At 36.7% G+C, this 12,897-nt stretch overlaps 2 protein-coding genes across 4 annotated transcripts in view; both read right to left on the bottom strand.

Annotated features, from left to right (window-relative positions):
* KLHDC10 (kelch domain containing 10) overlaps positions 1 to 12,897 on the bottom strand; it is a 59,606-nt gene that overhangs the window by 42,701 nt on the left and 4,008 nt on the right. The window lies entirely within an intron of this gene.
* On the bottom strand, positions 8,934 to 9,264 carry LOC112818529 (small ribosomal subunit protein uS14-like). Its single transcript, XM_073898620.1, has one exon. It carries the CDS (start codon positions 9,230 to 9,232, stop codon positions 9,062 to 9,064), a length of 171 nt encoding a protein of 56 aa, XP_073754721.1. The 5' UTR covers positions 9,233 to 9,264; the 3' UTR covers positions 8,934 to 9,061.

The following is a 12,897-nucleotide window of genomic DNA, read 5'->3' as shown; positions in this document are numbered from 1 at the left end:
TATGTAGTGTTTATTTAGTTTTAAAAAATCATGGAAAAATATGAGGGGATAGGGTGGGATGACTTCAATAACAGGAAACCATATTTACATATTTAGCTGAGCATAACTTTTATGTGTTCTACAAGCTTGCCCAGTATAGATAACTGGTAACAATCTAATGATATGAGGGTTCAAAACCACTAAAGACTTCTTTTCTAAAAGGCCTTAAATAGTTCAGGGAGGAAAAAAACGAAGTGAACCTTAAAAAGTATAGACACTATTAAAAATTAGGCTGCATTTAAAAATTCTAAATTTATAGGTCAATTTGTGATAAAACTGAGTATTTTTTCCCATGTTATAAAGAGTTAATAGGACCCTAGGCCAGCCCACAAAAGCCTACTGTACCAACAATGATCACTACAGTACTGTAATAATAGTATTACAGAGTCCATGATTTTAGAACCTTGGACAAAGGTGACCTCTCTCTCCTTCCTGAAACACTCTCTTCTCTTGGCTTCTGTGAAATCAAGCAGTCCTGGTTTTCTTATTTTATTGACCTTCTTTGCTTGTTTCTCCTCCTCCTTCTCACCTTCAAGTTATAGTCTTTTGCCCTTTTTCTCTTTAATCCTCCTTGGTGATCTCATCCAGCCCAGAGGCTTTTAAATACCATCTGTATGCTAATAATTCCAAAATTTATATTTTGAGCCTCTACCTCTCCCTTGAGTTTGATTTATATATGAAGATTGCCTACCTATATCCTCCAACTGGAGGTCAAATAGGCATCTCATGCTTAACATAGTCAAAACAGAACCCCCACAATCCTGCTCCTTCCAGTATGTTCCATCTCATTTAATGACACCACCATCCATCCAGTTGCTCAAGACAAAAACGTATGAATCATTTTGATTCCTCTCTTTCTTTCATACCTCACTGTAAACTCTGTTAATGCTACTTTCAAAATACATCTCATATTCAATCACTTCTCACCATCTATACCACTGTACCCTAGTCCAAGCTGCCATCATCCTTCAAGGAGACTATTGCAAGTCTTCTAAATGGCTTTTATGCTTCACTTTTTACCAATTCCCACACTCCATTCTCTATCCAACAGCTAGAGAGAGCTTTAAAAAATGTAAATCACTGGGCACCTGGGTGACTCAGTTGGTTTAGCATCCCACTCTTGATTTTAGCTCAGGTCATGATCTCAGGGTCATGAGATAAGCCCCATGTTGGGCTCCACACTCAGCAGGGAGTCTGCTTGAGATTCTTTCCCTCTGCCCCTCCCCCCACTTGTATGCACACATGCGCTTGCTCTCAAATAAATAATCTTTAAAAAAAATGTAAATCACTGACTTATTTTGCTTAGCCTAATACTCTCCAGCTCCAACCATGTTGTTGCAAATACCAAGATTTCATTCTTTTTTATGGCTAAGTAATATTCTAGTGTATGTGTGTACACGTGAGCACACGCATGCGCACATACACACATATTTTCTTTATCCATTCTTCAGTTGATGGACACTGGGCTGTTAAGTCAGTCAGAGAAAGACAAATACCATATGATTTCACTCATATGTGGAATTTAAGAAACAAATGAGCAAAGGGTAAAAAAGAGAGAAAGAAAAAGGCAAACCAAGAACAGACTCTTAACTATAGAGAACAAATTGATGGTTACCAGAAGGGAAGTGGGTGGGGGGATGGGTGAAATAGGGGTTGGGGATTAAGGAAGGCACTTGTGATGAGCACTGGGTGATGTATGGAAGTGTTGAATCACCTGAAACTAATATTACACTGTATGTTAACTAACTAAAATTTAAATAAAGACATCTTAAAAATGTAAATTACATCGTATCACTCCCCTGCTTAAAACTGTCCAATAGCTCCCCTTCACCTTTAGAATAAAGAAAGGTCAAAAATTCAGTCTTAGATCTCCTAAACCTGAGGGGTATAAGGCGTGTAAGTGGAGACATGAAGAAAGCAAGTATATGGCTCTCAAGAAATATTTGGGCAGAAGTTACAAAGTGACCCTACTTACTGGCATATGGATAGAAATTGAAAACAAAGGATTTGGGAGAGAATACTTGAAATTTAAGTGGAAATAAAGAAGGGTGGAGGTATAGAGTCAAGACTTGAGAACTCACATTAAGGCCTGGTAGAAAAAGAAGAGTTGACAAAGAAGATTAAGTATGAGAGGCCAGACTCATAAAAAGAAAACCAGACCTAATACCTGAGAAGCTGAGGGAAAAGGATGTTTTAAAATGAAGAAAGGAGCACCTGGGTGGCTCAGCTGGTTAAGCGGCCGACTCTTGGTTTTGGCTCAGGTTATGATCTCAGGGTCGCGGGACTGAGCCCCATGTAGGGCTCCCTGCTCAGTGAGGAGTGTGCTTCTCTCCCTCTCTCTCCCTCTGTCCGCCCCCCCGGCTTGAGTACTTGTTCTCTCTCTGTAAAATAAATAAATAAATCTTTAAAAAAATAAAATGAAGAGAAAGTAAGATGGAGATTGAAAAATATCCACTTGATTTGACAACACATATGTCATTTGTGACATTAGCAAAACCAACTCCAAAGATGTGATGGGGAGGTATGATGATGAAGACAGCAACTCTAGTCAATGCTTTCACAAACTTGGCTCTAAAAGGAAAAGGAGAGATTAGAAGAGATAAAACTTAAAGCTCAAATGCTATAGGAATGATTTAAAGGAGAGAAAAAGGTTGAAGACACAGGACAGAGACGTGATAATAACACAGATATTCTGAATAGGCAGGAGGGAATAGAATAAAGGCACAGATGGAAGAATGCTACAACTATTTCTGATAATATTCACCAGAAAACTGTACTTGGAAAAAAAGAATATTTAGAAAAGCCATACAAAAATTCTATGTGCTAGGGGTGCCTGGGTGGCTCCATCGGTTAAGCATCCGCCTTCCGCTCAGGTCATGATCCCAGGGCCCCGGGATCAAGCCCCGCATTGGGCTCCCTGCTCAGTGGGGAATCCGCTGCTCACTCTCCCTCTGCCCCTCCCCCCCAAACTTGTGCACATGTGTGCTAATAAATAAAATCTTTTTAAAAATTGTATGTGCTAAATTCCTCAGTAAAAAAAAAGTATTTCAGACTATGTAATGTAAAATAACTCTCTTGCATGAATAACCACAGACGTTGATAATCACTCATTCAATAAACATTTACTAAAAGCCTACTAAAAGCCGGACAGTGTTCTAAGTCTCTGTAGAATATGATAAAGAATAAGACATTATTTTTGTCTTTAAGGAACCCAAACTTAGTAAGTAGATAAGTTGAGAAACAAACAATTGCAATTCAGCATACATAAGTACTGTGATCCTTTGTGTATATATAAAGAAAGGAAGGTGGTGGTACAAAGAAGAGGCACAAGAGCATAGGCTTTGAAGTCCAAGAGACTGGTCTGAATCTGAACTCTGACATTTATTAGCTATATAACTTTGCACAAGTTATGTAGTTTCTCACTAAGCCTCAGTTCCCCATCAGAGAAGAGGATGCAAAAGTTACTTACCTCACAAGGTTATGAGGAGAAATAAGTTAATGGTTGTAAAACACCTTGAACAGGGCCAAATACACTGTAACTACTCTGTACACGTAACCTATTTGTATTAAAAAACAGAATTTTAAAAAGCTGTATAGGGGGACACCTGGGTGGCTCAGTCAGTTAAACGGCTACCTTCGGCCCGGGTCATGATCCCAGTGTCCTGGGATCAAGTCCCACATCGGGCTCCTTGCTCAGCAGGGAGTCTGCTTCTTCCTTTCTCTCCCTCTGCTTGTGCTCTCTCTGTCAAATAAATAAATAAATCTTAAAAAAAAAAAAAAAGCTGTATAGGGGCGCCCGGGTGGCTCAGTCGTTAAGCATCTGCCTTCGGCTCAGGTCATGATCCCAGGGTCCTGGGTTCAAGCCCCACATCGGGCTCCCTGCTCCGCAGGAAGCCTGCTTCTCCTTCTCCCACTCCCCCTGCTTGTGTTCGCTCTCTCACTGTCTCTCTCTCTGACAAATAAATAAATAAATAAAATATTTAAAATAAAATAAAATAAAAATAAAAAGCTATATAAAGTACACTTGAGTGGGTCTTATAAGACAATTAGGAGAATGCAATGCTAGAAGAAGAAATGGTATGTATGGAATCATGACACAGTGTAGCACTAAAGTAAATTACAAGTTTTTTCTTTTTAATCTCTCTCCACCCTATTCTAAGAATTTAAGTTACTAACTACAAATACTTCTATATAGCTGAAATATAAAATGAAAGACATCAATGGTGAAGTTGGAGAAGTAAAAAGGAACAAACAGAAGAATTAGGGTAAAGAGGAGAAATCTGTGACCAACTGGATAAGGAATGAGCAAATGGAAGAAATCTACTGTGATTCCCAGGTTTTTCACTTGAATCACTAAACTGATGAGTTAGCCATGAAACTAGTTAGGATAAGGAGCAAAAAGGAAGAAAAGGTTTGGGAGGAAAGATGAAATTATTTTTTGACGTGTTGAATTTAAGATATTCTTCAGTAACTTGCGTGATAGTCTAGTAGCCATTGGCAACAGACCAGGAAAATAGGTCTGGGTTGGAGACAAATTTTGGCATTGTTGGGAGATTAATATCACCCAGGGAAAATCTAAGAGTAGGAAGGGAAAACAAATAAACAAGCATATATTCTCAGATACTAAAATTAAGTGGCAGATAAAGGAAAACTAATGAGAAGTTCAAGAGCTAAAAGAATAACTAAGAGCTCTTCAGGAATAGAGACTTTGCCTAATTATTATGTTTTCCTAGGCTCTAGTACAGGAGGTAGTCAAAATAAAAATCCAGAGAAGTTGGGTAGGTTGAAGACTAAGAGATATCTAATGGATTTAGCAATCAGGAAGTTATTACCTTAACAAGAGCACTTGAGTGGAATGAAGGAGGCAGAAGTAAGACTGCAATAGATTGAAGAGAAAAAAAAAATTAAGTCTATTCTTTCTGAAAGCTTGGCTGTGAATGAGAGAAATAAAATAGGACACATCAGCTAGAAGAAAATCCAAAAGGTTATTCATATTATACATTGAGGAGAAACAGATTCTTCCTGATAAAATATAAATGAGTGTTTATGAGAAAAACATTTAAAAATACAACAGTTTTGGGCGCCTGGGTGGCTCAGTTGGTTAAGCGACTGCCTTCGGCTCAGGTCATGATCCTGGAGTCCCGGGATCGAGTCCCACATCGGGCTCCCTGCTCAGCAGGGAGTCTGCTTCTCCCTCTGACCCTCTTCCCTCTTGTACTCTCTGTCTCTCATTCTCTCTCTCTCAAATAAATAAATAAAAAAAAATAAAAAATAAATAAATAAATAAATAAAAATACAACAGTTTTAACAGAATCCCAGGTTGCTGCTAGTCATACATAATTATTTACATAGTATTACATAAAACATAATTCACTGATAAAGAACTAAAAGGAAAGCAAAATATCAAAGTGTTGATATAGTGGTCTTTAAGAGGAATTAATATGGATGATTTTCAAGTTCTCACTCAATATTTTCCGAATTTTAATAATGAGCTTGTATTCCTTGTACAGTGGTTGTGGTAGGAAGTAGAAGACCATAAACTGTACCAAAATTAATGGTATTTCAAAGGCAGAAAAGATTTAAGAGATTCTAACTCAAAGAAGATAAACCATAGAAGAGATGAAATAGAAGCAGGCTGGAAGCAGGAAAGCAACGGTAAGAAAAAATAAAACCAACACAGATATGAAATCTTCATTGCACATAGCAGTACAAACACTGCTGAAAACATAGTAAAGGACATAGGCAACAGGACTGAGAAAGGCAAACAAGATATAAATGAACTCTGAAAACCATAAAACATTGTCAAAAGAATTAAAGAAGATTGTCTCCAAAGGCAAGGGAAACAAAGGCAAAAATGAACTATTGGGACTTCATCAAGATAAAAAGCTTTTGCACAGCAAAGGAAACAGTCAACAAAACCAAAAGACAACCCACACAATGGGAGAAGATATTTGCAAATGACATATCAGATAAAGGGCTGGTATCCGAGATCTATAAAGAACTTATCAAGCTCAACCCCCAAAGAACAAATAATCCAATCAAGAAATAGGCAGAAGACATGAACAGACATTTCTGCAAAGAAGACATCCAAATGGCCAACACATGAAAAAGTGTTCCACATCACTTGGCATCAGGGAAATACAAATCAAAACCACAATGAGATACCACCTCACACCAGTCAGAATGGCTACAATTAACAAGTCAGGAAACAGATGTTGGCAAGGATGCGGAGAAAGGGGAACCCTCCTACACTGTTGGTGGGAATGCAAGCTGGTGCAGTCACTCTGGAAAACAGTATGGAGGTTCCTCAGAAAGTTGAAAATAGAGCTACCCTACGACCCAGCAGTTGCACTACTGGGTATTTACCCCAAAGATACAAATGTAGTGATCCGAAGGGGCATCTGCACCCCAATGTTTATAGCAGCAATGTCCGCAATAGCCAAAATATGGAAAAAGCCCAGATGTCCATCAACAGATGAATGGATAGAGAAGATGTGTGGGGGTGCCTGGGAGGCTCAGTTGGTTAAGCGACTGCCTTCAGCTCAGGTCATGATCCTGGAATCCCAGGATCGAGTCCCGCATCGGGCTCCCTGCTCAGCAGGGAGTCTGCTTCTCCCTCTGACTCTCCCCCCTCTCATGTGCTCTCTCTGTCTCATTCTCTCTCTCAAATAAATAAATAAAATCTTTAAAAAAAAAAAAAGATGTGTGGTGTGTATATACAATGGAATATTATGCAGCCATCAAAAATGAAATCTTGCCATTTGCAATGATGTGGATGGAACTAGAGGGTATTATGCTAAGTGAAATAAGTCAATCAGAGAAAGATAATTATCATATGATCTCACTGATATGTGAAATTTAAGAAACAAGGCAGAGGATCATAGGGGAAGAGAGAAAAAAATAAAACAAGACAAAACCAGAGAGGGTGACAAACTATAAGAGACTCTTAATCTTAGGAAACAAACTGAGGACTGCTAGAAGGTAGGGGGTTGGGGGGATGGAGTAACTGGGTGATGGACATTGGGGAGGGTATGTGTTGTGATGAGCACTTGGTGTTATAAGACTGATGAAAAAAAAAAAGACTGAAGAATCACAGACCTGTACCCCTGAAGCAAATAATACATTATATGTTAATTAATTGATTTTAAATGACAGGGGCGCCCTGAGTGGCTCAGTCGGTTAAGCGTCTGCCTTCGGCTCGAGTCATGGCCCCAGGGTCCTGGGATTGAGCCCTGCATCAGGCTCCCTACTCGGTGGGAAGCCTGCTTCTCCCTCTCCCTCTGCTGTTCCCCCTGCTTATGTGCTCTCTCTCTGTCATATAAATAAATAAAATCTTTAAAAAAATAAAAAATAAACAAATTACAAAAACTTAAAAAAATTACATGAAGAATTAAAGAAGATTTAAAGAAATTAAAAACATCCTGTGTTCAGGAATTGGAAGATTTAACATTAAGATTGTAATAGTCCCCAAATTGATGTACAGATTCAACACAAATCCCTATGAGAACCTCTGAGTTCATACCAACTGACAGGCTGGTTCTCAAATTTATATGGAATTGCAAGGGACCTAGAATAGCCAAAACAATCCTGGAAAAGAATAAAGTAGGAGGACTCACACTTTCCGATTTCAAAACTTGCTATAAAGTAATAGTATGAGAGGCAGTGTGGTACTGGCACATGGATAGACATACAAATGAATAGAACAGAATCGAGAGTCCAGAAGTAAACCTGAATATTTATGGTCAACTGATTTTTGATAAGAATGCCAAGACTATTCCACAGAGAAAGAACAGTCTTTCCAACAAATGGAGCTGGGAAAATAGGGCAGCCAGTTGAGATAACCCTTACCCCATACCAAACATAAAAACTTACTCAAAAAGAATCAAACACATAAATGTAAAAGTGAAATTATAAAACTCTTAGAAAAAAACATAGGGTAAGTTTTTATGACCTTGGATTAGCAAGAGTTTTAGATATGATACACTGGACTTCACCAAAATTTAAAACTTTTGTGCTTCAAACAACACAATTAAGAAAGTGAAAAGACAACACAGAACATGAAAAATACCTGCAAATCATGTATCTTATAAGGAACTTATATCTAGAATATGTAAAGAGCTCTTAAATTCAATAGTAAAACGACAACTCAATTAAAAATGGAGCAGGGGCATCTGGCTAACTCAATCAGTAGAGCATGCAATTTTTGATCTCAGGGTCATGAGTTACAACCCCACACTGGGTGGAGAGTTTCCTCTTAAAAATATAAATAAATAAACAAATAAATAAAGAAAATGGGGCAAAGTAGTTAAAAGACATTTCTCTGAAGAAGACATGTAATTAGTCAACAAGCACATAAAAAGATACTCAATGTCAATTACACCTCAAAAAAGTTGGAAGAAAAACAAAGCAAGCAAGCAAACAAGAAAGAAAAAATGTTTGACATCATGAGTCACCAGGGAAATGCAAATCAAAAATCACAATGAGATGCCACTTTATATACACTAGGATGGTTAGAATTAAAAAGTCAGTAGATAATAACAAGTGTTGAAGAGAGCATGATGAAATTAGAAGCCTCACACACTGCTGGTAGGAATGTAAAATTCCAGCCACTTTGGAAAAGTTTGACAGTTCCTCAAATGAATATACATAGAGCACAGAGTTACCAAATGACCTAACAATTTCACTCCTAGGTATATACCCAAAAGAAATGAAAACCTATGTTCACACAGAAACCTCTATGCAATTTATTAGCAGCATTATTCTTTTTTTTTTCAGAGTTCAGCATGAGTACTTTTATATAACTGAAGGAAATTAAGCCACATATGTTGAAGATGAACTGCTGAGAAAATAGTACATTTTAAAAAGGAGATTCCTATAATCAATTGACCATTCCATTCACATTAAAGCACTCATAATTGGAGTATTTTTTATTTTATGTACAATGAGTTGACACTGAAGTAGGTATCCTGGTTATCTGCAGTTAACGTAGGTTGTCTTGGATGACCAATTCAAGGAAGTTCACTTAATCCAACTTAATGAAGCCTATATCCTTCGTGTACTGACGGAAACACTGGCGGCACATATTGAGGCCGTATTTCCGGATCAGACCGTGCCGGTTTGAGCAGACGCGGCAAGAACGAGAACCCTGGCCAAATTTCCTCGGATGACTCCAGTACAGCTGCTGGTGACCCATCTTGCTCTCTCGGATGCAACGAGGCAAAAGGCTAGCAGCATTATTCTTAATAGCCAAAAAGCAGAAACAGTCTAAATGTTCATCAATGGATAAATGGATAAACAAAACATAGTTTATCCATACAATGGAATATTATTTAGCCATAAAAAAGAATGAAGTATTGATAGCCACCACTTTAACATGGGTGAACTCTGAAAACATTACACAAAGTAAAAAAAGGCAGCCGCAAAAGACCATATACTACATAATTCCATTCATACAAGAAAGTCCATAATAGGGAAATCTACAGACAAAAGGTAAATTAGTGGTTACTTAGGGGTGAGATGGGGGTGAAGTGGGGAATGGAAGCAGGAGGATAAGGGAATAATACCTAAAAGACATGGGGCTTCTTCCTGAGGTGACAAAAATGTTCTAAAATCGACTGCGGTAATAACTGCACATATCTGATTATACTAAAAACCACTGGTTTTAAATGGTGAATGGTGAATTTAAATGGTGAATTGTATAGCATTTGGACTATATCTCAAACTATTAAAAACATAAATGGAAATGTTAAGAAAAAGTTTAAAAGAATTAACTACTCTTGTACTAAAGAAAATAAATAAAAAATGGAATTGCAAGATATTAAGAAAACAAATGCAACAGAAAGCCTATAACCTACAGAACACAAGTAAAGCAGTATTCAGAAGAAATCTTTTTTTCTTTTTAAAGATTTTTATTTATTTATTTGAGAGTGAGAGAGCAAAGCCAGGGACTCTGGGATCATGACCCAACCTGAAGGCAGATGCTTAACCACCTGAGCCACCCAGGCGCCCCAGAAGAAATCTTATAAACACTTAGAAAGAATGAAAAGAACATTAAGCATCCAACATGAGAAGACAGAAAAACAACCACAAAATAAATCTAAGAAAACCTAAACAAAGGATTTAAAACAATGAAAGAAAAAAGTAATAAGAAAATAGAAGAAACAGTAGAACTAATTAAAAAAAATACAAGAGCTGGTTCTAAAATCCAAGAACCAAGAAAAAAAACCCAGGAAATGTTTTTAAACATAAAAGAATATCTTGCTCAACTGCACACAAAATAATTTTGAAAACTTGATGAAATGGATTATTTTCTAAGATGATACAAGTTATCAAAGCTTCCCCCCAAAGATATACAGTGTAAGCAGCCAAATTATCATAAAAGTAGACATAACTGTCAAAGAGATCCTCTTCCCCCAAACACTCAAGGTCCAAAGATTTCACAGGCAATTTAACCAAACCTTTAACTTCAATGCCATTTAGCCAGAGACAGAAAGAAAACAAACAAAAACAAAGAAAATTTTGAAATAATTTTTATGAAAGTGGCATAACCCAACAAAGATAAAACACAGAAAACTACAAAGCAATTTAGCTTATGAGGAATGATACAAAATTTCTAAATGAAGTTTAGCAAATAGAACCCAGCTGCACATTTAAAATAATACACGGTGACAAAGAGAACTGATTCAAGAATGCAAGGACGGTGTAGTAATAGTAAATCTATTAGTACAATTCATCACAATAGTAGATCAAAGGATTAAAATTACATAATTTCCAAAGAAGCTGAAAAGCTTTTGACAAAATTTACTTCCATATTTTTTTTAAAGATTTATTTCAGAGTCAGCGTAAGCAGGAGGGGGAAAGGGAGAGAGAGGATCTCAAGCAGACTCCCCATTGTGAGTGCAGCGGGATACAGGGCTCCATCTCATGACCCTGAGATTAGGACCTTAGCTGAAACCAAAAGTCAGACGCTGAACCGACCGCGCCATCGAGGCATCCAAAAATTTACTTCCATATTAAGAAATCTTAACAAAATGGCAATAGTGGACTACTTTAATGTAATAAAATATGTACACTTCAATCTAAAGTCAGGTCTAATCTTAACAGGAAAACACAAAAAACATCCCACTGAAGTCAGGAATAAGAGAAAGATCCACTACTGTCTTATTGTTTAATATTTTGGGAAAGTATTAGCCAAATTAATTTGACAAAAGAAAGAAGTAAGAATAAAAATTGGAAAGGAGGAGATAAAATTATTTTTATTTGGTAATAATGTGATCATTTAACTGCAAAGCCCCCCAAAAATAACTGGGAAACTATTAGAGATAGCATTAGAATTCTAAAGGTGGCTAGGTACAAGATAAAAGATATAATAAAAGTAGAAACTCCATTTACAATAGCAACAAAAAAGATAAAATGCCAAGGGCTAAACATAACAAGAAATGTGAAAGGTCTTTACGAAAAAACTTTAAAATGTTACTGAGAGATGAGAAAGAAGACTTAAACAACAAGAAATGAATATATTCCCTGCTCTTGAACAGAAGTTTGAACCTCAAAAAGACATCAAATATCTCTAAATCAATCTGTAAATATAATGTTCTACCAATGAGAATATCAACAGAATGGGGGAGAGGAGCTAAACAAGCAAGAATATCCAGGAAAACTCTGGGAACTAGAGTAAGAGAGGACTATACTCAAAGAATGAGGTCATTAAGGTACAAATAGGTGAAATGATCAATGGAACAGAATAAAAGTCCCAGTAAGAACCCCAAATTATATGTAGGAATTAAATACACTATAGACAATATTTCAATACTGTGATAACTCGGTAGCCACCTAGAAAAATGTTGGATTCTTACCTTAATACTTTAATTTATATATATATTTCAAAGATTTTATTTATTTATTTGACAGAGATACAGAGAGCACAAGTAGGCAGAGAGGCAGGCAGAGGGACAGGGAGAAACAGGCTCTCTGCTGAGCAGGGAGCCCGATGCGGGACTCGATCCCAGGGCACTGGGATCATGACCTGAGCTGAAGGCAGTCACCTAACCAACTGAGCCACCCAGGTGCCCCATAATTTATATTTTGTATAGATAAGTGCATTTAACTTAAAATTATAAAATTACCAGGAAAAAAACATAAGAATTTTCATTTTAATCAGAAATAATAGTTAAATAGGGGAGGCCTTTCTTATGATGCAAAAAGCTAAAATCCAAAAAAAGATTAATTACAACTACAAAAAATTTTAATTTCTGCTGAAAGAATATGCCAGAAACAAAGTCAAAAGCCAAATGACAAACTGTGAAAAATATCTGCAACACATATCAAAGACAACTAATTTCCTTAAAACACAGAGCTCCTATAAAAAATATTCAACATCCCACCAAAAAAATGAACAAAAAAATATAACCAGGTGAATAAAAAATATAAGCAAATGTTATAAAGTTAACAAATACAGTTCTTATATCTATTGAAAAGATGAAGAAAAATATACCTATTAAATTGACAATTTAAAAAAAGTTTGATAACCCACTTTATTACCAAGGGTATGGGAGGCCAGCAGTCCAACACTAACAGTGAAACATAAACTGGTACAACTCTATGGAAGGCAATTTGACAATATCTATCAAAATTTAAATAGTACATAGCCTTTGACCCAGCAATTGCACTTCTAGGAATTTATTCTAGACAGACTCACTCATGTGCAAAAATGTATAGAGGGATATTCATTGTATCATCATTTACATTAGCAAAACTGTAACCATTTTAAATGCCCATCCAACTAAAGAAATGTTACTGTTTCTCTCTACACACACACACACACACACACACACACACACACACACACACACACACACA

Source organism: Callorhinus ursinus, unplaced genomic scaffold, assembly GCF_003265705.2.
Source record: "Callorhinus ursinus isolate GAN/ISIS: 27379988/994484 unplaced genomic scaffold, GSC_fseal_2.0 scaffold12, whole genome shotgun sequence".
Classification (NCBI taxonomy): Eukaryota; Metazoa; Chordata; class Mammalia; order Carnivora; family Otariidae; genus Callorhinus; species Callorhinus ursinus.
Note: the sequence above shows the minus strand (reverse complement) of the source record. Positions and strands in the feature narration are given on the sequence as shown.

Bases quoted from the DNA above. Each gene is read 5' to 3' on its own strand.
- LOC112818529 (XM_073898620.1), bottom strand. From the start codon at position 9,232: ATGGGTCACCAGCAGCTGTACTGGAGTCATCCGAGGAAATTTGGCCAG.